The sequence below is a fragment of the Phalangium opilio genome, unplaced genomic scaffold (assembly GCF_054372755.1).
Source record: "Phalangium opilio isolate 3A_F unplaced genomic scaffold, DU_Popi_V2 ptg000352l_1, whole genome shotgun sequence".
Lineage (NCBI taxonomy): Eukaryota > Metazoa > Arthropoda > Arachnida > Opiliones > Phalangiidae > Phalangium > Phalangium opilio.
The window spans coordinates 1,536,962-1,563,493 of NW_028324228.1; the positions used below are offsets into that span (position 1 = coordinate 1,536,962).

The following is a 26,532-nucleotide window of genomic DNA, read 5'->3' on the forward strand; positions in this document are numbered from 1 at the left end:
TCAAAATAGAATCCATATTCGATTGTTGATTTTGACATGTATAGAATTCATATTATAAGGTGTTGGTTTTAATCTTGAAAATTGTGAGTCAAAATATAACTTAGTGTTAGTGGTCGGCGTTTGGACAAGATAATCCACAGAATTTTGGCTAATCAGTTATTCATGGATAATTATTCGTGATTACATTGCATTAATCATAGACTTCCCGTGGATAATTTCAAATTATGAATAGAGATAAAACAAACAGATATTATCCTATCCAAATGCCGACCACTAACTAGTGTTTAGTGCCTGCATAAAAATTAAGCTATTATCATTCTGAAAACTAAGCCATTCATAATTATAAAAATGAGCTATACATTACTCTAAAATTTAAGCTAATCATCATTCTAAAAATTAAGTTAGTCATCATTCTAAATATGAAGCTATTCATCATTCTAAAAATTAAGCTACTCATCTATAAATTAAAAATTAATCAATGTCCTGAAGGGTTAATTAACGTTACCCATATTGCATTTACGCCTAATTTTGGCTCTCCATCGTTCATATATAAACTAATGTCAGTTCCATTTTAATCATACTTACCTGGCGTCGCTGCGGTCTTGATCTTAAAGGAGGCGGGCTGGGGCGAGACCCGATCATTGCACTCCGATCGGGTTGACCCTCACCGCTATCACTAATCGTGATCAGTGGGGCGTACTATTTTTGGTAGCGGGGGTCGTGCGTTCGCGCTCACCCCCAAGAATTAAAAACTTCAAAATTAAACACAAACATATACATAGCCTTTCAACGTATTGAAAGTATCGTAGTTAGAAATCAGAATATATCAAACATAGAGGAAATTTAAACTTAGATTAAGGTTCAGTAAACATAAGCGGGTGGGGAGGATTGAACTCAAATAAAAAATAATATATAAAAAACGATATAAAAAAGGGCAACCTTCAATCTATGTAAAAAAAAATGAAAATTGGTTGCTTGTAAAATTAAATTATTTTAGTTCATTTTAAAAATTGGCTGACGAAGGACCGCGGTCCGAAAGCTCCCAAAGTTTCAAATTTTAAATAAACATAAAAAATTTACTCCATGAAGTATCAAAAACCTACGCATGCAAAATCATTTTTAAATTTTAGATCATCCCATAATGAAAAAATAAAAATAGGCGTTGTAAAAACATTTAAAAAACGGATAGAATGTTTATCAGATAAACCACTTGATCAAATATTTAACAATCATGATGTCGAAAATATTAAAATCAAAGAAAAACCAGAACACATTATATCATTACCCTATGTTAAAGGAATTTCTGAAAAGACAAGCAGACACTTAAAATAACACACAATTACCTTAGCAAAATAACGAAAACATTAAAATCAGAATTAATTAAAAATAAACCTAGAATAGATGAAAGGAAAAAAACGGGTATAATATATGAAATTAGATGTAAATGTGATGAAAAATACATAGGACATACAAAACGACAACTAAAAAAAAGACAAACAGAACATAAATATGATGTAAAAAATATGACGAAACCAACGGACTGGCGACCCATATAAAACAGAACAAGGACCATCAAATTGATTGGGATTTAACTCGGGTTTTATGTCAGGAAACTAATTGGTACAAACGATGTTTGAAGGAATCAGTATATATTAAAGATAGAGGAAATTTAAACTTAGATCAAGGTTCAGTAAACATACGCGTGTGGGGAGGATTTAACTTAAATAAAAAATAAAAAATAATATATTAAAAACGATGTAAAAAAGGGGCAACGTCACCTTCAATCTATGCAGTAGCGTCGCTAGGGTTTGAAATTTGGGGGGGGGGGCTATATCTGGGCAAACTAGTTATTATAAGAACTTAGTAAAAAAAATTGCATAATGTGTTCATTGGAAAATGTATAGACCTTTAAAACTATCCGTAAATTTGTGTCTACGTGAAATTATTCGTATTTTAAAGATATACAACCTTTTATTGATAACTACGGAACCGATTATGAAGGATTTTCACTCGTTTATTTTTAGTTTTGGTTAGCTTTTAGTCCACACTATTGGGACTCCCTTCGAAAGAACATGAAACATTTTACTTGTCTCCATCTTTTCTTTTCTTCAAAATTGTACTGTTTGATATTGAAATTCATCTCTGCAGAGATGAAACTTAACGAATCTATCATTAAAATTTATTAAATAATGCTACAGAATTTTAGGTTGCTAACAGCAATTTTTTGGTAGGGTTTACGGATTATTTTGGGGGGCTAAGTTTGGAATTTGGAGGGCTATAGCCCCCCCCCCAAAAAAGGCCTAGCGACGCCACTGAATCTATGTAAAAAAATGAAAATTTTTTGCTTGTAAAATTAAATTATTTTAGTTCATTTTAAAAATTGGCTGAGGAAGGACCGCGGTCCGAAAGCTCCCAAAGTTTAAAATTTTAAATTTTAAATAAACATATAAAATTTACTGAAGTAGCAGTTCTTATTGAAATTAACAACATTAGAAATATTAAAAAACCATGGATCAGACATTCAATATCTACGCAATTTATTCATGGGCTGTTTTTTTTTCTAAACACTACAAAAATTATTGAAGTATTCCACTTACCAAAATACAGCTGTGAAATTTGAAAAATATATATTTAATTATATAAAAAATTAAGGAAACATCAGATTAATGTACATATTTATTTTGCATAAATCAAATGTTTATTAATTTTCTTGACATAAATGAAAAGGTATATATGGTGCTATTTCTAGAAGGAAAAAACTTGTTACCCGTTTTGAGACACGTTTACATTTGTCGCTTAAAATTCGTTGCCCATGATTGACAATCCGCCATCAATAAGAATAGTTCAGAAAAGGATTAAGAACTTTAAATTCTAGGAGAGCGATAGCTCTCTTAGATAAGACTTCATACTGCTTTAAATATCATTAGACATGTTGATTTGAAATTTAGTGGCAACTAGTTGAAAAGTTGTGATAAGAAATAAAAGTTAACTGTTTTTAATTTTGATACGCTACTTTATCCTACAGTAAATAATTGAAAATCAATTAGAATTTTCAGCTTCTTTACTTTTGTGTCTTTACGTGCTTTTAATTCTCACCATTTTAGAAATTTAATTTATAGTGGGACCGGTAAAATAATAATTAATACGAGGGTCACTGGTCCCTTAGGACCAGTTTAATAATTCCAACATGAGTGGTCGCTGGTCCCGAGGACCTCTAACAAAATTCACCTTATTTCCAACCCTGGTCTACGGCTGTTAGGAACTTAGGAAAAACCTGTCTGCTACACGTTCTCTCTCTTGCGAAGTTGCGCTCTTATTGAAGTGAGTTTCCATGTACAAGAATTGAAGAAAAGCTCTTAATGAGAGTGGAAATTCTTTCTCGCAAAGACACGAAAAACGGAACAGTGTGAGTAACTGTTAACGCTAAATCTGTGTTTATGGCCATATTTTTATTATTATTGAAATGTTACATATTTTATCTTAACAGGGAAACTGTGCTAGAAGTATGATGGATTTTATGAAAGATTGTCGCGTTATGGTCGAACGTTTAAGCTGGTAAGTGAAGATTATGGTAGGAAAAAATTCTAAACCCGCCGCAAGTTGGTCAAAAAAATTTTGAAAATTTTAAAATTGAATGTACTTACCGACTTGCGACTAAACGCAATATGCACTCAATCTTTGATAATATGCCGGGGGGAGGGCAACTATAAGAACTTCAAGGACTCGCAACGGAAGTATAGCTATGGAATTTTTAAGACCTACTGAATTTAACAAAACCATTCATTTTTGGTACTGAGATCGAAACGTAATCTGTGTAAAATTCCAAAATATTGCGTAAAGAAAAATTTAGAAATGCCAAAAATAAGGAAAAGGAGAATAAAGGCGAGAAATGGCGAAAATTACATTAGCGATATTTTAGTTTCTAAAACAAGCATTAAACTTTTGGGAAGTATTTAAAAGTAAAACAATATTTTAGGAAAAAAAAGGCACCAATTGGTTTTTAAGTAACTAGGCCTAATCGCAAACAGAAATTTTGGAAAAGGTGGTAAATTAGCAAATAAGTAACCAAACCGAACCCTAAATAATAGGGGTGTGCGAATACCACTTTTTGGGTATCGAACCGATTATCGAATAAAAAAAATTTTCCATATCAAATACCGAATCGAATACTAAAAAATTTTCCATATCAAATACCGAATCGAATACTAAAAAATTTTCCATATCAAATACCGAATCGAATACTAAAAAATTTTCCATATCAAATACCGAATCGAATAGTTTATTCCAAATCGAATACCGAATAGTTAGGCCTTGGTAAATTTTTTCTTACCGATTAATCGCGAATAGTTAACTCTAGTATTCGCAAATAGTTAACCCTAATACTCGCGAATACTAGACTTAACTATTGACGATTAATCGGGTGGTAACCCTAATATTCGCGAATAGTTAATACAAAGCAAGGAGAAAACATTTAGGAGCTCTTAAATTTCAAAATATCTCTCCTCATTGGTGGTCAAGTGTTTCTTAAAATTTTCCTAGGCACTTGCTGGTAGTTTTTGATGGAGGACAAATAAAATAGGGATGATATTTTTTAAAAGAAGGTGGTCTCTCTAGTGCCAAGGACCTAAATTTATGGCAGTCGAACTTTAACCGAATAGTCAGTTCGGTATTCGATATTCGTATCGAATAGTGAAAATTTGTTTATCGAATACCGGATCGAATAATTCGGTTCGGTATTCGATCGAATTATTCGATTGAAACGGTTAACCGCACACCTCTACTAAATAATAATATTTGATGAGGTGGATTTTAATTGAGAAAAAAATTAGCAATAGGGCGCATTATATTTGAGTTGTAAATGAAGTAATCATCAAAACTTTGGAAAAGGCTGACTTTAGTTGAGAAATATTTCAGAAAAGGTTGCATTCTATTTGGGTTGTAAATGAAGTAATCATCAAGTTTTTGGAGCAGGCTTCAAATAATTTGGGAAGCAAATGAACGCAAAGGCAAAATTATGGAAAATTGCGCGAATTATTTGGAAGTGAATGGTAATATTTGTAAAAGGCGTCATATTTTACAGCAATATTTTGGAAAAGGCGTCATATTTTACAGCAATATTTTGGAAAAGGCGTCAAATTTTACAGCAATATTTTGGAAAAGGCGTCAAATTTTACAGCAATATTTTGGAAAAGGCGTCAAATTTTACAGAAATATTTTGGAAAAGGCGTCAAATTTTACAGCAATATTTAGGAAAAGGCGTCAAATTTTACAGCAATATTTAGGAAAAGGCGTCAAATTTTACAGCAATATTTAGGGAAAGGCGTCAAATTTTACAGCAATATTTAGGGAAAGGCGTCAAATTTTACTCTCCGTGAGAAACGAAGTGTGGCCTCCACCAAGTGGTGTTTCTCGGGTAATACATTACGGCATAGCCATAAATATATTTGGAATTTCTAATTGTATTTAGTTCTCTGGTAATTTGAAACCCTTTACAAAATATCGCTGTTTGTGTTTAGATATTTCAAAAAGAATAAGACGCCTTTTGCAAAATTTTGCTGTAAAATATGACGCCTTTTCCAAAATTTTCCTGTAAAGTAGAACTCCTTTTCCAAAATATTGCTGTAAAATATGACGCCTTTTCCAAAATATTGTGGGTTATCTTCATTTACTTCCCAAATAATGTTACGTTTTTCCCAAAATATTGTTGTTTATCTTCATTTATTTCCCAAATAATGTTACCTTTTTCCCAAAATATTGTGGTTTATCTTCATTTACTTCCCAAATAATGTTACGCCTTTTCCAAAATTTTATTGTTTATCTTTATTTACTTTTGAAATAATCTACGCAATTTAGCAAAATATTATTGTTTATCTTCATTTACTTACGAAATAATCTACGCAATTTAGCAAAATATCGTTGAAAATTTTTTAAATTGGAGCTTGCTTCAAATATTTTTCTATCCTGGTATGTGAATTGTAAATGTTTTAGCGGGTGTTTAAAATTTCATAGCTATTTTTCCGCAGTGTGTGCTCCCTGATTTCCGTCGCGAGTCCTTGTTATTATATTTACCCCCCCGGGTAGTTTTTCAAGATCGAGGGCAGAATGCGTTTAGGCGCGTAGCGGTCTTAATGGCGGTAAGTACATGCAATTTTCAAATTTTCAAGATTTTTTTGACCAACTTGCGGCGGGTTTAGAATTTTTTCACTATTTTTTCCGAACTCCCCGTGGTCTAATTAATCAGAATCAAGTGTTGGTTGGGTTAGTTAAGTAAAGTAAAATCCTACCCGAAAAAAATAGTTAAAAAATTATTTGGCCGCCGCAAGTTGGTCAAAAAATTTTTTGAAAATTTTAAAATCCATGCACTTACCGCCATTGAAGTCGCTATCATTCTGCACTCAATCTTGCAAAATAATCCGAGGGTGACTGTGAAAAATTGACGTACTCGCGCCGGAGTTATAGCTATGGAATTTTTTAAGCTTACGGAAACCGTTTATTTCTGATAAAAGGACGGAAATATAATGAGAGAAAAATGCCGTCAATTTTTTTTGGGAATTTGATAAATGTGATGGACGATATTTTGGAAAAGGTGTCAAATTATTCGGGAATTTGATAAATGTGAATGACGATATTTTGGAAAGGTGTCAAATTATTCGGGAATTTGATAAATATGAAGGACGATATTTTGGAAAAGGTGTCAAATTATTCGGGAATTTGATAAATGTGAATGACGATATTTTGGAAAAGGTGTCAAATTATTTGGGAATTTGATAAATATGAAAGACGATATTTTGGAAAAGGTGTCATATTATTCGGGAATTTGACAAATATGAAGGACGATATTTTGGAAAAGGTGTCATATTATTAGAGAATTTGACAAATGTGAAGGACGATATTTTGGAAAACGTGTCAAATTATTCCTGAATTTGATAAATGTGAAGGACGATATTCTGAAAAAGGTGGCAAATTATTTGGGAATTTGATAAATATGAAGGACGAAATTTTGGAAAAGGTGTCATATTATTCGGGAATTTGACAAATGTGAAGGACGATATTTTGAAATATGTGTCATTATTCGGGAATTTGATAAATGTGAAGGACGATATTTTGGAAAAGCCGTCAAATTATCCCTGGATTTGATAAATGTGAAGGACAAAATTTTGGAAAAGACGTCAAATTATTCCTGAGTTTGGTAAATGTGAAGGACGATATTTTGGAAAAGACATCAAATTATTTCTGAATTTGGTAAATGTAAAGGACGATATTTTTGAAAAGGTGTTTACATTTATCAAATTGCCTAAAAATAGGCACTCTTTCCAAAATATAGTTGCAATGACTTCCAAAATATTGATGTTGACGTTTGTTAATTGACCAATAGTTTGTCGCCTTTTCCAAAATATAGTTGAAATAAATTAACGCCTTTCCCAAAATATAGTTGAAATAAATTGACGCCTTTTCCAAAATATAGTTGAAATAAATTGACACCTATTCCAAAATATAGTTGAAATAAATTGACGCCTTTTCCAAAATATAGTTGAAATAAATTGACGCCTTTTCCAAAATATAGTTGAAATAAATTGACGCCTTTTCCAAAATATAGTTGAAATAAATTGACGCCTTTTCCAAAATATAGTTGAAATAAATTGACGCCTTTTCCAAAATATAGTTGAAATAAATTGACGCCTTTTCCAAAATATAGTTGAAATAAATTGACGCCTTTTCCAAAATATAGTTGAAATAAATTGACGCCTTTTCCAAAATATAGTTGAAATAAATTGACGCCTTTTCCAAAATATAGCTGAAATAAATTGAAGCCTTTTCCAATATATTGATGTTGACATTTACTAACTGCCCAATAATTTGTCGCCTTTTCCGAAATATTGTTGAAATAAATTGACGCCTTTTCCAAAATATAGTTGAAATAAATTGACGCCTTTTCCAAAATATAGTTGAAATAAATTGACGCCTTTTCCAAAATATAGTTGAAATAAATTGACGCCTTTTCCAAAATATAGTTGAAATAAATTGACGCCTTTTCCAAAATATAGCTGAAATAAATTGAAGCCTTTTCCAATATATTGATGTTGACATTTACTAGCTGCCCAATAATTTGTCGCCTTTTCCGAAATATTGTTGAAATAAATTGACGCCTTTTCCAAAATATTGATGTTGACATTTGGTACTTTCTCAATAATTTGTTGCCTTTCCCAAAATATAGTTGCAAAAAAACTAGACTCCTTTTCAGAAATATTGACGTTGACATTTGCTAATTTCCCTATAATTTAACACCTTTTCTAAAACATAGTTGCAATAGCTCTACGCCTTTTATTTCAAATTTTTTTACCAAAAAATCAAATTTACCAAGGATTGTTAATTGACCAATAGTTTGTCGCCTTTTCCAAAATATAGCTGAAATAAATTGGCGCCTTTTCCAAAATATAGTTGTACTCCCATTCACATTTGACAAATATCCCAAGGATTTGACACATTTTACAAAATAATGTTGAGTGAATTAAAAAAAAATCCCCGAATAATTTGACGGCTTTTTCCAAAATTTACCGTTATCAATTATCGAATTCCCAAAAAATTCAACGATTTTCCCAAAACATTTCAGTTTTTCTCGCATTTATATCAAATTCCCAAATAATTTGCCACCTTTTTCAGAATATCGTCCTTCACATTTATCAAATTCAGGAATAATTTGACACGTTTTCCAAAATATCGTCCTTCACATTTGTCAAATTCTCTAATAATATGACACCTTTTCCAAAATATCGTCCTTCATATTTGTCAAATTCCCGAATAATATGACACCTTTTCCAAAATATCGTCTTTCATATTTATCAAATTCCCAAATAATTTGACACCTTTTCCAAAATATCGTCATTCACATTTATCAAATTCCCGAATAATTTGACACCTTTTCCAAAATATCGTCCTTCATATTTGTCAAATTCCCGAATAATATGACACCTTTTCCAAAATATCGTCTTTCATATTTATCAAATTCCCAAATAATTTGACACCTTTTCCAAAATATCGTCATTCACATTTATCAAATTCCCGAATAATTTGACACCTTTTCCAAAATATCGTCCTTCATATTTATCAAATTCCCGAATAATTTGACACCTTTCCAAAATATCGTCATTCACATTTATCAAATTCCCGAATAATTTGACACCTTTTCCAAAATATCGTCCATCACATTTATCAAATTCCCAAAAAAAATTGACGGCATTTTTCTCTCATTATATTTCCGTCCTTTTATCAGAAATAAACGGTTTCCGTAAGCTTAAAAAATTCCATAGCTATAACTCCGGCGCGAGTACGTCAATTTTTCACAGTCACCCTCGGATTATTTTGCAAGATTGAGTGCAGAATGATAGCGACTTCAATGGCGGTAAGTGCATGGATTTTAAAATTTTCAAAAAATTTTTTGACCAACTTGCGGCGGCCAAATAATTTTTTAACTATTTTTTTCGGACTCCTCATGGTCCAATTAACTAGAAACCATTGTTAGTTGGGTGGGTCACGTAAAGTGCAATCCTACCATAATCTGCTCGTAGGGTTCTATTCAATTCACGCAATAACTACACTTAAGTTAACAGTTGTTTATTATTAATTAATTGAGGTACAAATAAGAAGTTACGGACGTCTAATCTCTTAGACTACATCATGAGGAGTGGTGGCTAGCACGTTGGCAATTTTCTAAGTTAAGGGGTACTAGGAGTACCTATTACTGGAGTGGATATTTATCATGACTAAAGAACTAGGAGTAGTAATACTGGATAGGAATGTTATAATACATTATTTCTTAACTCATATTTCAACACTTTTCTTTTAATAATTGTTAAACGAAATTTCAGGTGATTTGGGAATATGGTTGATTGGTCAACGGAGAATAACAGGCTTTTATGCAGGGTGTTTTGGAAAGCTCTTTCCGAAATTTCAAGTCGAAAATGTTTTGCCGTCCGGGATACCTTTTTCATGCTATGTTTGGAGTGTTTTACGGAAGATCCCTTAACTTTAATTAAGAAACTGAAAGAAAATGCTAATTTATTTAAGGGGTCATCCGTAAAACACTTCAAACATTACTCAAAAACGGTGGCCTGAACGGTAAAATGTCAAAAAATATTTTTGGCTAAAAATTGTCCAATCATTTCTGACAGACTTTTCCTAAACCCACCATTATATTAAATTAGCTGAAAAGCTTGTGGTGTTAATCCTGTTTTGAGTTTAAAGGCCGGTAAACGGCGAGAAGGGTTCTTGTCAAACTGAAAACCGTGCATCGAACTAACAATGGGCGACCGTGTTTCAAACTTTTTAGGGGTTCTTGTCAAACTGAAAGCCGTGCAAAGCGGTTCTTGTCAAACTGAAAATAAACAATGGACAGTCTCTTCAATTTTGTTTCCCCGACTTTTTGCATCCCCCATTTAAGAGACTGTCCATTGTGTAAGAGTCGTGTATTGATTAGTCAGGATCATTAGTGTAATAAAAGAGTTTAATCAATGAAATAAAATAAAGTAAATCAGGTACGTTACATAGCGTTAATACTACCGTCCTCTCTCTACGAGAGCCGCGCGTTAAGAGACCGTATTCCTCCTCTTTCCTACCTAAGCGTGCGAGAAACGAGGGAATAGGGTTATTGATCGAGTATTGGCAGGACTCTGGCGCCATCTATTCGTAAGGGGGTTTGGGCGCTAACACTCGGCCATCCAAAATAAAATAAAAAGTTAACAAACACCTGTTTGGTGAAAAACGTTACAAAAGACTAACTAAATTACGTAGTAACGACGTGAAAACGCGTAACAAAAATATTAACCCGCGTATGGTAAAAATTAAATTTAGCAAATAAAGTCTTTTAAATAGAGCGGAGTTCTGCGTCGCCTGGAACTGCGTCTCATTCCGTCGTCTTCGTCGGCATCATGCTCGGACAGAGTATTCGTACCATCAGCTTCGACAGTCGTCTCGTTTTGGGCTGTTGGAACCTCTTGGGAAATGGTCGACTTACTGCTAGCTGGACGGAATTGCGTGCGTTTGGAATCAGCAAAGACCGGAACTCCTGGTGAAGGTGGTGGGACGTCATCTTGGGACTCGTCTCCGGAATCGTCATCGGCATTGTCAACTATGAGAAAACGTTTAATTTTGTCTACCGGAGCCGTATTTCGGTAGAACTTCTGCTTTCGTTGGTTCTCCGGGCAATCCTCTATGAGATAGCGGTCGTGTTTTAGCTTCTCAGCGACAACGTATGGTCCTTTATAGACCGCTGCTGTTTTCCTTGGTAACCCGGTAGCCTCGGGTTTGCGCTCAACTACGACAAGGTCACCAGGCTCAAAGGTTGGTGCTTTGGCCCGTTTTGCGTTGTATCGAGTTCTCTGCTTCGCTTGGTCGATTCTTATAGCTTCAATGGCTTTGGCTCGTCGTTCGAGCGTATCTTCATCAAAGGTTTCTCGTACGCCGTCTATGAGAGCGCTTCCCGTTGGATTTCTCGACGCGTAGTTGAAGAGTAGGGAGAAAGGCGTTCTTTGCGTAGCCTTATGTATCGTGTTATTTATTCCCCACTGGATTTGGTGAACATGCTCGTCCCAATCCTTGTCATCTTCACGTACGGTCATGCTTGCTAAAGCCGGACTCAAAACTCGGTTTAGGCGTTCAACCTGACCATTCCCGCGAGGCGTTGCGGTGGCGTTAAGAACATGGGTGATACGTGCTAACTTGCAAGTGTCTTCAAAAGCCTTTCCCGTGTAGGCTGTGCCTTGATCCGTAATGATACGTTTCGGGGCTCCAAATACTCCGATGAGTTCTTGTAAAAATCGTTTGGTAGGGTTCATTCCCGCGTTTCGAACTGGCTTCAAGATTGTAAACTTTGTAAAAGCGTCGATGGCAACAATCAAGTAAGTGTTTCCGTTTACACTTCGAACGAACGGACCCAGGTGGTCTAAATGCAGCGTGTGAAAGGGTAGACCAATCTTATCTATCGAATGTAGGAAGCCTGGCTGCCTGCCGGAGGGGCGTTTGTGAAACAAACATTCGAGACACGACGAAATATAGCGTCTGACGTAGCGTTTCATACCAGGGAACCAAAAGTCTTCTTTAATTTTCTGGATAGTCTTGTCCAGACCAAAATGGCCCAGGTCATCATGGCAACTTTTTACCACGCGCCACCTGGCACGATTTGGTACTACCAAGAGTAAGGTTTCTTCCTTGTTTTCGTCCATTCGGATCTTCTTAAAGAGCCTTCCTTGTTTGAGGACGTATTCCTTACGAACTCCTATTTCTTCTTTCGATAGCTTCCCTGTTTTCGTTAGCTGGTCCTTGATTAGTTTCATTTTAGGATCCTCGTTTTGGGCCGCGACTAGGAAATCTTCGCGGGTTATTTCAACGTGAAAAATCTGAAGACCGTCCGTAGGTTCCATATCTTCGGCTTCGTCCCATGGCGCTCTGCTCAGAGCATCTACGTGTGCCATTCGGGTTCCGGGGCGATGTGTGACTTGAAACGTATACTCTTGAAGTCGCAACCACCAACGTCCAATTCGTGGGACCAGGTGTTTCTTCGAGAGGGTGCACCGCACCGAATTACAATCCGTTACCACGTCGAACTCCATTCCAATTAGAAAAACTCGAAACTTTTCTAGGCTCCAAACCACAGCTAACGTCTCTAGCTCACTTGAGTGGTATTTCGCTTCCTCCTTCGTCGTCTTCCTGCTGGCGTAGCAAATTGGGTGCCATTTCTGATCCTCAGCTTGCTGGAGAAGTATCGAGCCGAGACCAATTTTACTCGCATCCGTGTGAACTTCCGTTTTAGCGTTCATATCGTATAAGGCTAAAATGGGCCTCTCCGTGAGTTTTGCTTTGAGGAAGGTAAAAGCCTTTTCTTGTTCGGGCTTCCATACCCATTCCATATCCTTTCGTAAGAGTGTCGTGAGTGGTTGAGCTTCCATAGCGAAACCCTTAACAAAACGCCGGAAATAGCTGGCGAGTCCTAAGAATCGCCGGAGCTCGTGGACGTTTTTCGGTGGCGGAAATTCTTTTACGCAGTCGACCTTTCTTGAACCGGGACGGATCCCATACCGACTTATCTCGAATCCCAGGTACTCTATGTCACTGAGCAGAAATCGGCATTTCTTCAGGTTTAATGACAGGTGCGCGTTCCGTATGACTTCTAGCACTTGACGTAAGTGGTTGAGGCCTTCGCTTTCATTGACTGACGGAATCAAAACATCGTCCATGTAGGTGAGCGCTATAGCGTACCGTAGCGTTCCTAATACAGAGTTGATCATCTTTTGGAAAACTCCACAGGCGTTGGAGAGCCCAAACGGCATCGTAATGAACTGGTAATGACCATCGGGGGTCACGAAAGCCGTCTTTTCTCTCGAATCCTTGTCCACAGGAATTTGGTAGTAACCCGACATCATATCCAAGCTTGTAAAGAGCTTATTACCGCTAAGCCGTTCCAACTGGCTTTCTATCAACGGCAACGGGTAAGCGTTTTTCTTCGTAATCTTGTTTAGAGCGCGATAATCTACGCACAAGCGTTCTTCTCCGTTTTTCTTCTTAACTATTATTATGGGACTGGCATACGGCGAGTTAGACTCTTCTATAATCCCGGCTTCCAAAAGCTCTGAGATCTTCGTTCGTACCCGGCCCCTTTCAGCAAAGGACAAGCGGTAAGGTCGATAGGAGACCGGCTCATTCGTTACTAGCTCAATTTTCATTTCGGCCCTGTCCGTTCTGCCGAGTTCCATCAGATCGCTGGCGAAGCAGTCTCGATATGAGTTTAACAGCTCGTGTAACTGCAACCGAGTTTCTTCGGATACGTCCGGTCCCGTAACGATATCTTCCACAGGAAGCGGAGGTCTTTGGACGATTTCCGCGTGTAAAACTTCGGTGACGGATGCTGTTTCCCTAAAGCACGGTTCGCCTCGTGCTACTATCTGCCCAGCTTTAATAGTTAAATCTTGATCCGATACATTGAAAATTGGCAGTGACGTTTCCCCATCTTGACCAACTGAGCAAACAGTACGGGGGATGCAATATTCGTTTCCCGGCTTCATCCTCATGCTGGTTTCTATGTACAAGTCTAGTGGGTCGTGACTACGTCCTTGCGTTACTAGGTCTACTACTCCTATGTAGTTAGACGGGATAACAGTGGCTCCTTTAGCCCAAAGGTTTACCGCCGGTTCTGGTAACGACGGGATATCCAGATTGAGAAGGCATTCGTCGCCGTCTTGCTCGTTGGGACGTTCTTCAAAAATACGTAAGTTTTTCTTTCGCTTGACAACTACAATGTGTTGTTGTTCGGTAAAGGGCTGTCCGATTAAGAGGGGTATATCTTGAGCTGTGTCAGGTACTACGTGGATCTTGACCTCGGCCGTCGCCTGGTCAACCCTGAGACTAACCTTGCCCACTCCTAAAAGCTTCGTTTTCCCTGAGCCGTAACCACCTATGAACGAGTCTCCGTCGACTTCATCGGTTTCTATTTTCAGCTGCTCAGCTTCGCTTTTTCGTATAGCGACGCATTTGCTACCCAAGTCAACGTACGACCTTATCTGTATTCCATTAACTTCCGCATCCATGAAATACTTCTGATTGGCATCAACATCAGCGTGTTTACTCTCAACGTGAGCGATTTCTCGAGTTTGACTTGGAAGCGATTTCGTGGTGCAATCCTTAGATTCGTGCCCTGGTCGTCTACACGTGAAGCAACGCATTACCTTCTGGGGCTTCTTGCAGTCTCGCGACATGTGTCCATATGAAGAACAGTTAAAACAGAGAGGTTCACCATGTTTAAACTTCGGTTTTCTTCGAGAATTAGACGATCCATTGCTACGCTCCTCAGTCTTTGGTTCTTGGGGTTGGGGCTTCAGATCGGGAGCCCTTCCGTGACGCCCATTGCTATCCTTGACTGATTCGTTGGAAGAGTTGGCTTTGTTTCGTTTTGATGATTGTAAACGGTCTTCCAACTGTCGCATCGCCTTAAGTAGCTCCGGTAGTGTATCGTAGTCACGGACGCTCAAAGACGCAATCAGCTGTTCGTCGTGCAGACCTGTGATTATGTATTCCATCATGTCATCGTTTGAGAGGCCGCAGAGCCTCGCCTTGGCTACTTTGTCGTGATAATATACTTCTACAGATTCCCCTGAACGGCGGGTCCTCTGTTCCATATCGCGGTAAAGCCTTTGAGAGTTCTTGACTGGCGGGAACCATTCTACGAGAAGTTCCTTCCATTCGCCCCAAGTGTGTACCACAGTATCAAGGCTTTCATACCATACTTGAGCAGTTCCTTTGAGTTTCGGCATTGCTGTGTTGATGATGAGACGCTCAGACCAACCGTAGGCCCTTGCAGCATCGTCAATCTTCCTTATCCATTGATTTATCGTTTGATGAGGTGCCATTGCAGGATCAAAATCAGGGATAATTCTACTGGCATCCCCGGAATTTGTATCGTGATTCCGGTTAGCGCCATTCCCAGCCGCCGCTAACGTTTGCTCTACAGCAGCACCGACCGCTAATTTTATCGCTTGTTCAAAGGCTGTAAGAGAAAGCATCCCTTGAGGTACTTGCCTGCCAGCTTCGTCTTGTAGCCTAAGCCCTTCCATTCCGGGTGGAATAATTCGTTCGTTGCGGGAATTCTCACTTGAGACGGATCCCCGTTCTCGTTCGTTATCCTCGTCTCCAGAGTCCGAGTTGACACTCATTGGACCAACAGCTCGAGGAGATTCTGATAATTCGTGAAAAGAATCTTCGCTATCGCTGATATGTTCGTTGTTGACGTGGATTAATCGAGAACCTTCGTTCAAGGCGTAAAATCTTTCGGAGAGAACGCGATGGGTGTCGGAGTTTCCGCTGGATGAGCCGTGAGTTTGGTTATTCTCCTCAAAATAGTCGTTGGAAAGCTCCTCGTTTATAGTAGGCTGATCGTTGCCCTCGGGTTCAGAGACTTCGGAACCCGCCGTGTCGTTGTTTACGTTGAAATCGTTATTCTCGGCGAAATTATCTTTGCTTACCGTAGGCGCTTCGTTGCCTCCGGGTTCTAGGACGTTGGAACCCGTTCGTGAAGGAAAGTCGTCAGTAATTTCGTTAATCGCGCTGGTAGAGAGCTTAGTGTTGAGATTTTCGTATGAAAGTTCGTCGCTTACGTTTGGCGTTTCGTGGCCTACAGATTCAAGAACGTTGGAATCTGTTCGCGATGTAATTTCAGTGGGGTTTTCTCTTCGTTTCGTGCTACCAGTTGGCGGTTTCGTTTCGCGGCATAAAATGCACCTCGTGGGCCTAGTATTTTTCACTCGCTCGCTTCTTCGTACGTGGAGACAGCTCTCTGTTTCTTGCATGAATCGTTGGCAAGGTGACCGCGTAGCTCCCTTTGTCTCACAAAAGCTCACGAGTAAAAATAAGGCCAAAGTTCGCAATTTAATCGTTCATTAATCGTTCAGTTCATCCGCGCCGTTAACCGAAGGTTCGTTATATGTAAACATAATAAAACCGACTGTTTCGTTTACCGTAGAAATAGAAATACCGATGTTAGCGCGATAAAAACATAACGTTTCCCGTTAGTGCGCGTGACGAGGCTTAGGACTCGGCTTTGTTTTCTGCACGTTGTCGTACCGGGCAAAATGTTTTTCGTATCGCGTTTCATCTCCTAATATAACGGCGTAATTGGATAAATATCCCACTTCTGAGATGTAAGAGTCGTGTATTGATTAGTCAGGATCATTAGTGTAATAAAAGAGTTTAATCAATGAAATAAAATAAAGTAAATCAGGTACGTTACATAGCGTTAATACTACCGTCCTCTCTCTACGAGAGCCGCGCGTTAAGAGACCGTATTCCTCCTCTTTCCTACCTAAGCGTGCGAGAAACGAGGGAATAGGGTTATTGATCGAGTATTGGCAGGACTCTGGCGCCATCTATTCGTAAGGGGGTTTGGGCGCTAACAATTGTTTATCTTCAGTTTGACAAGAACCGCTTTGCACGGCTTTCAGTTTGACAAGAACCCCTAAAAAGTTTGAAGCACGGTCGCCCATTGTTAGTTCGATGCACGGTTTTCAGTTTGACAAGAACCCTTCTCGCCGTTTCCCGGCCTTTAACCAAAAATAATTCATAATGACATGTGCTAGCTTTCTGTACCCATTAATATTCGTTCAAAGGTGCTTACAACGCTGGAGGAGACCCAACGAGCTTGGCAACAGAAATGAAGGAGGCAGGAGTGAAGTTTTCTTGCGTAGCTATTAGTGGTGAAAAGCTGAATCTAAAAGCTTTGTACCAAATTGCTTCTGATAGAAAGGACGTCTACGAGCTCAAAGACAATGAAGAGTTAGAACGGATAGTTGACGTAGTTCTTAATGGCACTGTTGGTACGTGAAACAACAACCATTACTTTCATCATAAGTTCGTGAGATATGTTCCATAAGTTTGTCACTGGTTACTGAGAGCTTGCCATGAAGTAACGTAGGTAAAACGTCATAGATTCTCGCAAAGCGGCGCCTGGTGAGGCGCTGTCAAAGGCGCAGTACGGACTAAATAGGAAGATGGAAGTCCTGCAAAGTTAACGAAGTGCCATTTAATTTATCGTGAAACAAGTGATAAAAAAAGTCGGACAAATTTTAAGGGCAAATTCGACAGTTCTACTCTGATAAAAATTAAAGCAGACAAACCCTGAAAAAAAAACTAGTTCCATATATTCATCTAAACCGCCGGTATTTAGAGGCGCGAAAAATTCCGTCAAGTGACGCCTCGCAAAACGGCAACGCATACCTACTTTCCAATATTTACTTCTGAGTGTAGTCAATTCTCGCCTCGTTCCCGAAATAGATCTCATTAAGTCTCTAGTATTACGAAGCATGTGCCATACCCATCCAGGGAACATATCTTATAAACTTCGTTTTCATCATAAGCATGGCATATTTGAGAATAACGATCGAATTTTTCCATATTAGATTATTCTCGATGTGGAATACCAGTCGTAGAGAAGAACGAAGAGAGAAACTTCGGCCGAGTCTTTGGTGCAAGAACTAAAACCTATTGGCCATGGATGGCTATGCTAAGGCAGGTCAAAAGGGATAAAAATGAATTTGCTGGAGTAAGTTTGAAACACTCGATTAGACAAAACTCTAGCCTACAAAACTTAAGTGTTGTTCCTAGCTGGTTGGAAGAAAGAACGTTACGAGATTGGCTGGGAATGAAATTTTAGTCTTTTTTATTTTCTAAATCATTTGAAGATATTTTGTGTGTTTCTGAGTGCATATAAATTCATATTCATTTTACTTTTCATTCTCCCTTCAATAAGGATATATGTCTTAATTCTTTCTTAAATTATTCTAAACTTTTCCATTTAAAAATGAATATACGTATTGGCATTTAAAATGTGTTTTGTTTTCTGCCCTGTCAGTTTTGTGGCGGATCAATCATTGACCGAGATTGGATACTGACTGCAGCTCAATGCATTATTCTTGGTGAAAACCCATTAGAGGGGAAATTGATAGATCCCGAAAACCTATTTGTCCGCTTGGATATAAGTATTAGTTTTGGTTTTTAAAAGGATTGTTACTAAAGCTTCAAATAAAATTTTAACAGGCTACACGAAAGCTCTAAACGATACCAATATTCAAGACATTAAATCATCCAAAATAATCATTCATCCTGAATATTTCAAGTTAGCAAAGTATGACTATGACGTTGCGCTAATAAAACTGTCACACTCTGCCGATTATGAGAAACGAGTTAGACCTGTGTTTGAGTCCCGCAGTCAGAGGTGTGTACTGGATGGTATTTTTACAATCGAAATTTATATTTAAAAAGGCTGATCTGTTATCTAAGAGTATGCCCACTCTCTTCAACGTTCGACTTGATTATAACTTTTTGATCAGGTTTTTTTTTTCGCGCAAGTAAGTAAATCTTTAAAGAAACCGAAGAGGGAATTTATAATAGGGAGTGGAAACTGAGGAATATTATGTAGCTCAAAAATCACGTGATCAACAAAACTGGCCAGGTCTATTTCCGGTATAATGTTTTGTGGCCCCTCCCTCTGGTGGGTCTAGAATGTTGCGAGAGGGTCTAGGGGAGATGGACACTACCTTTTTAGGGAAAAGGAAACGTCTGACTTAAAATAACTCCAAATGGCGCCAGTCTCACTCGAAATCGCGAACCCTTATTGGGTAATTGTACAGCCAACAGTGATTGAAGGCAAACTTTAAAATTAAAGGAGAGTCATGTGACCGGAAGTTTACCTGGCCAGTTTTAACGTCGCAGCCTACTTCCCTTACAAAAATCTTCTTAAGAGTTCTAAAGGAATTTCTTTGGAACACTACGGAGCCCTTGGGATCATTTTCTAAAGAAACTATTTCCAAAGACGTCCTTGGAATTTCCTAAAGAATTCTTGAGATAAATTTCCAAAGAATGTCTTGGGGTTATTTTCTAAAGAAATTCTTTAGGTATTCTAGAGATAATTTCCAAAGAATGTCTTGGGACTATTTTCTAAAGAAATTCTTTAGGAATTCTAAAGATAAATTTCCTAAGAAGGTCTAGGGATTATTTTCTAAAGAAATTCTTTAGGAATTCTAGAGATAAATTTCCAAAGAATGTCTTGGGACTATTTTCTAAAGAAATTCTTTAGGAATTCTAAAGATAAATTTCCTAAGAAGGTCTAGGGACTATTTTCTAAAGAAATTCTTTAGGAATTCTAGAGATAAATTTCCAAAGAATGTCTTGGGATTAATTTCTAAAGAAATTCTTTAGGAATTCTAGACATAAATTTCCAAAGAATGTCTTGGGATTCTTTTCTAAAGACATTCTTTAGGAATTCTAGAGATAAATTTCCTAAGAATGTCTTGGGATTCTTTTCTAAAGACATTCTTTAGGAATTCTAGAGATAAATTTCCTAAGAATGTCTTGGGATTATTTTCTAAAGAAATTCTTTAGGAATTCTAGAGATAAATTTCCAAAGAATTTCTAGGGATTATTTTCTAAAGAAATTCCTTAGGAATTCTAGGGATAAATTTCCAAAGAATGTCTAGGGGTTGTTTCCCAAAGAAGTTCTTTAGAATTCTTGAGATCAATTTCCAAAGAAGGTTTAAGGTTTATTTTCCAAAGTAAGGAATTCTTGAGATAAATTTCCAAAGAAAGTCCATGGTTTATTTCCAAAAGAAATTCGTTAGGAATTATTGAGATAAATATCCAATGAAGCTCTAGTGTTGGTTTTCCAAAGAAGATCTAGGGTTTATCTTCCAACGAAATTCGTTTGGAATTCAAGAGATTAATTTCCAAAGAAGGTTTATTTTCCAACGAAATTAGTTAAGAATTTTAGAGATGAATTTCAAAGGGCCAGATATATTGCAATTATGCTTTACATATAATTATCTCGAAATATTTTTACCCAAATTGTTTAGCTAAAGTTTTCCTAGATAGATATTAACTTGATGGTTAAAAAAATTAAAAACGTTTCACGAAGGCTTGTCCCGTAGCTAAGGCTCAGCAAGCGCTGAAATGGAATGTTATATTTACCTATTTTTTAATTTTTATTTTTTTTTGCCTTCAATAATCCGTGAGGTGTTTACGTAAAGGATAAAATAGATTAAAAGTAAAATAAGAGTAATTAAAATCGTTATGTTTAGATTTACAGGGAATCTAAGCTGTCAGTCGGAGTTTTTGCTTAATTCTCTTATGGCATGTTTAATCTTTATTTCGAGCGTAATTAGAGTCCAAAATAAATATTTTTTAAAAAAAATTGTGGAGGAAATTAGGTTAAACGCGTTTCTGATACTCGAAAAACTCTCAGTGAATATACATTATTAAATTTAACAACGACGTCTGTATCTACTGCTTGGCCGCTAAAGCCTCTAAAACCCACTTAGTACCCCATACAATTACACAAGGTTTAAAACTTTCTGCCGTTTACGGATGTTTTCAAATCGATTAAATGTCTGACTTTAGAGGCAATTTCACACTGCATGCGAGAACTTCCCTCTCTATAAGGGGTGTAGTTCAGCATATAAGAACTACACTTCCTGTATTGGGATATGGTTCTGCATGTAAGAACTATCCTCGTTTCAAGTGGCTAAATTAATTTACCCACTTCTCTATATATTTCTCATGAAAATTGCAAAGATATTTCCCCAGAAAATTCCAAAGATATTTCCCAAGAAAATTCCAAAGATATTTCCCAAGAAAATTCCAAAGATATTTCCCAAGAAAATTCCAAAGATGTTTCCCAAGAAACTACCGTAGACATTTCCTAAGTAAATTCCAAAGATATTTCCCAAGAACATTCCAAAGATATTTCCCAAGAAAATTCCAAAGATATTTCCCAAGAAAATTCCAAAGATATTTCCCAAGAAAATTCCAAAGATATTTCCGAAGCAATTTCCAAAGAAAGAGATACCAATATTCCCCAATCTCCTAAAGAACGCCTTAAGGATTTCCAAAGAAATTTCCCAAGGAATTTTCTTAAGAGTTCTTAAGAAGATTTTTGTAAGGGAATTGTTTGAGCTACATTTTATTTAGCACTGTCAAGGGCAAGAGCTTCGACTCCTTATTATAAATTCTCTCTGGTATAAACTATAAAGTCACTCTTTTCTGCAAATTGCAATTACAGAAAGAGATAAAGTAACCTCTCATCTAACAAAAAAAATATATCCCGCCCATCCCTCGTGCGGTGCGTTCATGAAAACTTCGCTTATGAATAGTAGCCCATGTAAGCAGGCAAGCCGAATTACCCAAGCTAGTTTGGGAACCCAGCTTTTACTCTTAATATTTTTCTCTTTATAGGGCAGATCGGTCTTAGAATCACGCATAATGTATATCGCAAAGAAAGATTTTTCTGTAACAAGATCATTTTAGATATTCCAGATACGTCAAAATTGTACGCCGAAAAGACTGTAGGTTGGGCCATAGGGTACGGCAAATTCACGGATGAGCCAGTTAATCAGCACGAATTATTTAGTACCCTAAGAGAAGTTGACTTAAAAATTAGAAGTGAAGAAGAATGCAGCAACGACTTGCTTGGTACCCCTGTCCTTAACTACACAACAAGAATGTTTTGTGCTGGCGGTGAAAAAGGTACACTTACATAAAAATAAATGACGTCAACTTGCTTTGAGAAAAATCCAACTCATAAAAACCGATTTGTCTTCGCAAGGTTTCAGTCCGTCAGGTCTTATTAGTTGTTCAGTAGGGTTTTATAGACATTTGTGTTTGCTGAGAGGCCTAATATGTATCCGGCTTTTAGATCGGTTTATTGCTAGTACATGTACTTTTAAGTTAGATACGAAAATTTTAAAACATTCATTATTTTAGCGGATATCGCTTTTGCCTCGCAGTAAGAGGGTCTCTAGTACGATCCCGGACTAAGGCACCGGGTGAAAAACCTGCGAACAAAACATTCCGCGCAGAGTTTGCAGTGTTATCCGGTTTCTCCTTTCCATCAAAAGTTGCTGAGGTTAACTGTAATGGTTAGTATAGGGCGCCGTCGGTTAGCTGAGGGGCATAGGGGCTAGACAGTACCTCTCTATGCATTGCAAAGGGACCCACCTGTAAATAAGTTAAGACTTAGTGTGGACGTCCCATCACGGACATAGCTTAAATTATTACTATTATTATTATGATGTCGAGAGCTCTAACCAAATTTTTTCATTGCACAATAAACCACCAATTCAATTCAATTATTATTATTACAATTTTATATGCTATTTCGAATAAAAATATTTTGTGGTTTTTTAAGTGAAACTATTTAAAATGTCAATGAGAGATTTCCCTCGAGTATCACATGAAAAAATTTCGATGTGTGTTGCGAAGCGTTAGTTTCTCTGTAACATATTTAATCATTGAATCATTAAAATATTTCAGGCAAAGACATTTGCTACGGAGACAGTGGAGGTCCATTTATGAAATACCAGTACAACGCTGATGGTCAAGCGTATTGGATACAAACTGGCATTACTAGTTTCAGCCCAAGAAATGCATGCGGACTAGAAGGACATTACGGTTACTACACTAAAGTTGCCACCGTTAGGGACTGGATCGACGAAACCATTCAAAATAACTAACATCAGCTTCGAAACTCTAATTGAGAATTTTTTTCTGCTATATTAATAAAGTTCATATAAAGTCGATTATCTGATTTTGATCGTTTAATCTCAAGGAGACACCCTGACAACAAAGAGGGCCGCATTCAATACTATTACATGTCTTAAAAATAAATTTTTGTACTTCTGGTTGTTGTTTGAGAATATTTTAAAAAAGCACAGTTTCGTAAATCAATAAAGAAAATATATCCTATACTGTATAACGATTTAATAATAAGTCTAAATATTCCGCAACGTTATACATTATCTTACACAGTGTCTATGGGATGCACTGCTCACAGGAAAAAATCGTTATGCTAAAAATAAGCCTTTGATTTCAATTATTTACCAATTGGATAATCTGTATCCAAAAATATTGCAAAAGTAATTTGCAATATCTGTTATTATATGTTAATTGATAACTATACTTGTACATTCAGTTTCACAGATCCGCAGTTAAGTTTACCGATATCTTCGATATACCGATGTAGTTTTGCAATTTTTAGACAGTAAACGTGTAGCTCTAATCTTCCCCACACTGTATGTAAATGTTTCAGGAAGAGTGATTGAATGACCCTGACTAGCGTCTTATATAGATACCGATCAAAAGATGAAATTTCTTATCAATTTTATTCCAAGTTCTGGAATTTGACTCCTTGCGTTTGAACTGTATTGCCCAATTGTAAGAAATCTTTACATCTCAAATAAAATTTCAAAATTGTTTGGAGCTTTTCGTATAAACGTTTTGTAGGGAAATGTAAGAGCAAATGTTTAAATATTACTACTAAATTTTAAGTATAAATAGTTTTCCCATGGTTTTGTTTTTAAATATTTAGCACGTTTGAAAAGTACCCTTCCAAACAATGATATTTGATTTCTCCAGTAAAAACTCTAACATTTTAGAAAATGGCCACCAAAAATTTATACTTAATTGTTGTCGCTGCTCTCTATGCTCTTTCTCATCTATCACAACAAAACGGTTAGTGTACTTTTATTTGAACAATAAAGACCGAAGTACAGTGCAGGGGCCTCATCAACGATTTCGAGCTGTCATTTATTTTGGACAGCTTACGCTTGTCAACAGTGAATAGTGACTAACGAGAATAAATTCTAATTCCACGCAGATTGTCTACTAACTCAACCTCCTAAAAATGGGTATTTGATAAGCGAATCATTGGGTAAAATTGCGCATAGTGAATATGATCCAAAGATTATGAAATTCAGAAATTCATACCGGAATATGAATACGTGTCATTTTCCTACGATAATAAATACAAAATTGAAGGAGAGGAAACGATTTACTGCGACGAAGGTTCACTGGAACACGAAGTACCTGTTTGTGTCAGTGAGTATAGCCAGGCTAATCTAACGTGACCAACCTATTTTCGTTTAGAATTACTTCCGTCTCACATCCGCGGGCGTATAACGCGTATTTGGTGGTCTTTTTTGGCCTAGTTGGGAATCCATAATTGGACATTTGAAACTTAACCTGAAAAAGTGCCAAAAATCGACCACATAAGTTTGGAAACTGATAAAAATTGGTCTGTGCTTCATTTTAGGCATAAATAGTTTTACCCTGAGATTACCGCGCACTTGAAAACTTTTTGAATTTCAGAAAAATATTGCGACAGCCCATCTGCTGTTGAAAATGGATACTACGCCAAAAGGAGACCTAAAAAGAGAGTATTCAAGAAAGTAATGTACAGTACAAGGAAGGAACTACGTTGTTCGTCAATTGTACAGAAGGGTATCGGCATAAAATTAGATCACCAAAAATAGTTCAATGTCTCAGGGTTAAAAACGATCTTTTATGGACTTCGGATAATCACATATGCGAAAGCAAGTTTTTATTTTTCAATTTATCTAAGTTCAATAAAAATTAAAGGTAATTTGTTTCCCGTTTGGTTATGCAATATTTAACGTAGCTATTGTGCTACTGATCTGTGTGTACGTGTATTTGTGGTGTTTGTGTGACGAGCATTTCAACAAGATGCAAATCATAATCTTTTCATAATGGCCTATTTGTGTTGTAACTGTTGTTATAGTGGTCGCGTGCGCTTTTCTCGCGGAGGTTAATTCGTTTGTGCTCCTTACTACTCTTTTTATAAAAGTGCACAGTTTGTTTACCAAAGATTAGCGTTAGGCATAGCATTTTAACTATTAAAACATCAAATTCTTTACATTTTAGAATATTCGCAATGTGGCGTAGCCGTCGCCGAAGAAGTTAAAAACCCCGGCCGAGCCTTTGGTGATAAAACGAAAACCTATTGGCCATGGATGGCTATGCTAAGGCAGTTCAATAGGGACAAAAATTAATTTACTGGAGTAAGTTTGAAAGACTCCACTAAAATTGTTAAAGTGAGGCTGATGAAATGGCTAATTAAGTGGTTCTTTATCGTTTTGGCTAGTAATTGTTCGAATCAAAACTTTTAAATTAAAAGTTAGACCTCGCGTAACAACGAGTAAAACTCAGTGCGACATCTGAAAATATCGGCTAAAACTTGATAGTTGGAATGCTAAAGTGCTTGCTTGGAAGACGATGGCTTTTTGATTCTATTTATATAATTAAAATCCTTCAGAGACATTTCATAAATGTTTCACTGCGCAGAAAGGTATCTCGATACGGAACCATAAAATGTCAAACGTCTGACCCGAGAGCTTAAAGAATTATTTGAAAATCACTTAATTTTCTTTTTCACTCTCTCTTTAACGATATAAGTTCAAGTTGCCGATTCTTTAAATAAACCACAATTTAAACCTGTAAAGAAATTTACGAATTGCATTAAAAATATTTTCTAATGTCTTGGCAGTTTTGTGGCGGATCAATTATTGACCAAGATTGGATACTGACTGCAGCTCATTGCATGTATCATGATAGTGCAGAGCCAATAAAGTGGAATATGCTAAAACCCGAAAACGTCCATGTATTAGCTTTGGTTCAGAAAAAGGAGAGGTTCTAAATTTTTAATAAAAAATTTTAACAGGCTACACGAAATCTCTAAACGATACCAATATTCAAGACATTAAATCGTCCAAAGTAATCATTCACCCTGAATATTTCAAGTTGGAAAAGTTTGACTATGACGTTGCACTTATAAAACTTGCCCACTCTATCGAATATGAGGAACGAGTTAGACCTGTGTGTTTGTTCAAATTTTTAAACAAAAAATTCATTTTACTAGGATACTGACTCATCTGTTACCTAATAATGAAAGCTGAGCACCCACGCTCCTTAAGGTTTTTCTTGATACTGAATTTTTGAATCAGGTTAATTTTTCCGGTTCTCTCCACCAAACATCGTCATTCCAGGACTCATCATTCATTTTTAAGTTAGTTACACAAAGGACTCCAACCAAACAGACTTCACATCTGTAATGTCTTCTGTATGCTAGGAGATCTATTACGTAACTGAAACCATTTCTAATAGTCTAGTTCTCATACGAATACAAGGGCGCTAAGCGCCAGCGCTAACAAT

The 26,532-nt window shown here is 36.8% G+C and overlaps 1 protein-coding gene and 1 non-coding gene across 4 annotated transcripts; both read left to right on the plus strand.

Annotated features, from left to right (window-relative positions):
- Nucleotides 1-577: 577 nt before the first annotated feature.
- LOC149602792 (U1 spliceosomal RNA) lies at nucleotides 578-741 on the plus strand. The gene has a single exon (XR_016377090.1). It is a non-coding gene; the product is annotated as a U1 spliceosomal RNA (small nuclear RNA).
- A 7,917-nt stretch (nucleotides 742-8,658) lies between these two features.
- Nucleotides 8,659-24,598, plus strand: LOC149602793 (CLIP domain-containing serine protease B4-like). Of its 3 annotated transcripts, XM_089860409.1 has the most exons (8): nucleotides 8,659-9,400; nucleotides 17,148-17,354; nucleotides 21,590-21,688; nucleotides 21,763-22,053; nucleotides 22,840-23,814; nucleotides 23,894-24,036; nucleotides 24,182-24,386; nucleotides 24,451-24,598. In XM_089860409.1, the coding sequence occupies exons 2-5, from the start codon at nucleotides 17,192-17,194 to the stop codon at nucleotides 23,037-23,039; spliced, it is 753 nt and encodes a 250-aa protein (XP_089716535.1). In that variant the 5' UTR covers nucleotides 8,659-9,400; nucleotides 17,148-17,191; the 3' UTR covers nucleotides 23,040-23,814; nucleotides 23,894-24,036; nucleotides 24,182-24,386; nucleotides 24,451-24,598. The 3 variants fall into 3 exon arrangements, with proteins under 3 accessions (XP_089716535.1, XP_089716534.1, XP_089716536.1); XM_089860408.1 differs by having other exon boundaries at nucleotides 22,840-24,036; XM_089860410.1 differs by lacking the exon at nucleotides 21,590-21,688 and having other exon boundaries at nucleotides 21,835-22,053; nucleotides 22,840-24,036.
- The last annotated feature ends 1,934 nt before the right edge of the window (nucleotides 24,599-26,532 follow it).

Coding starts and splice junctions, on each gene's coding strand:
- LOC149602793 (XM_089860408.1), top strand. CDS start 17,192: ATGAAGGAGGCAGGAGTGAAGTTTTCTTGCGTAGCTATTAGTGGTGAA. Junction 21,689..21,762: donor GCTTATGAATAGTAGCCCAT/GTAAGCAGGCAA, acceptor TTCTCTTTATAG/GGCAGATCGGTCTTAGAATC. Junction 22,054..22,839: donor TTGTGCTGGCGGTGAAAAAG/GTACACTTACAT, acceptor AAAATATTTCAG/GCAAAGACATTTGCTACGGA.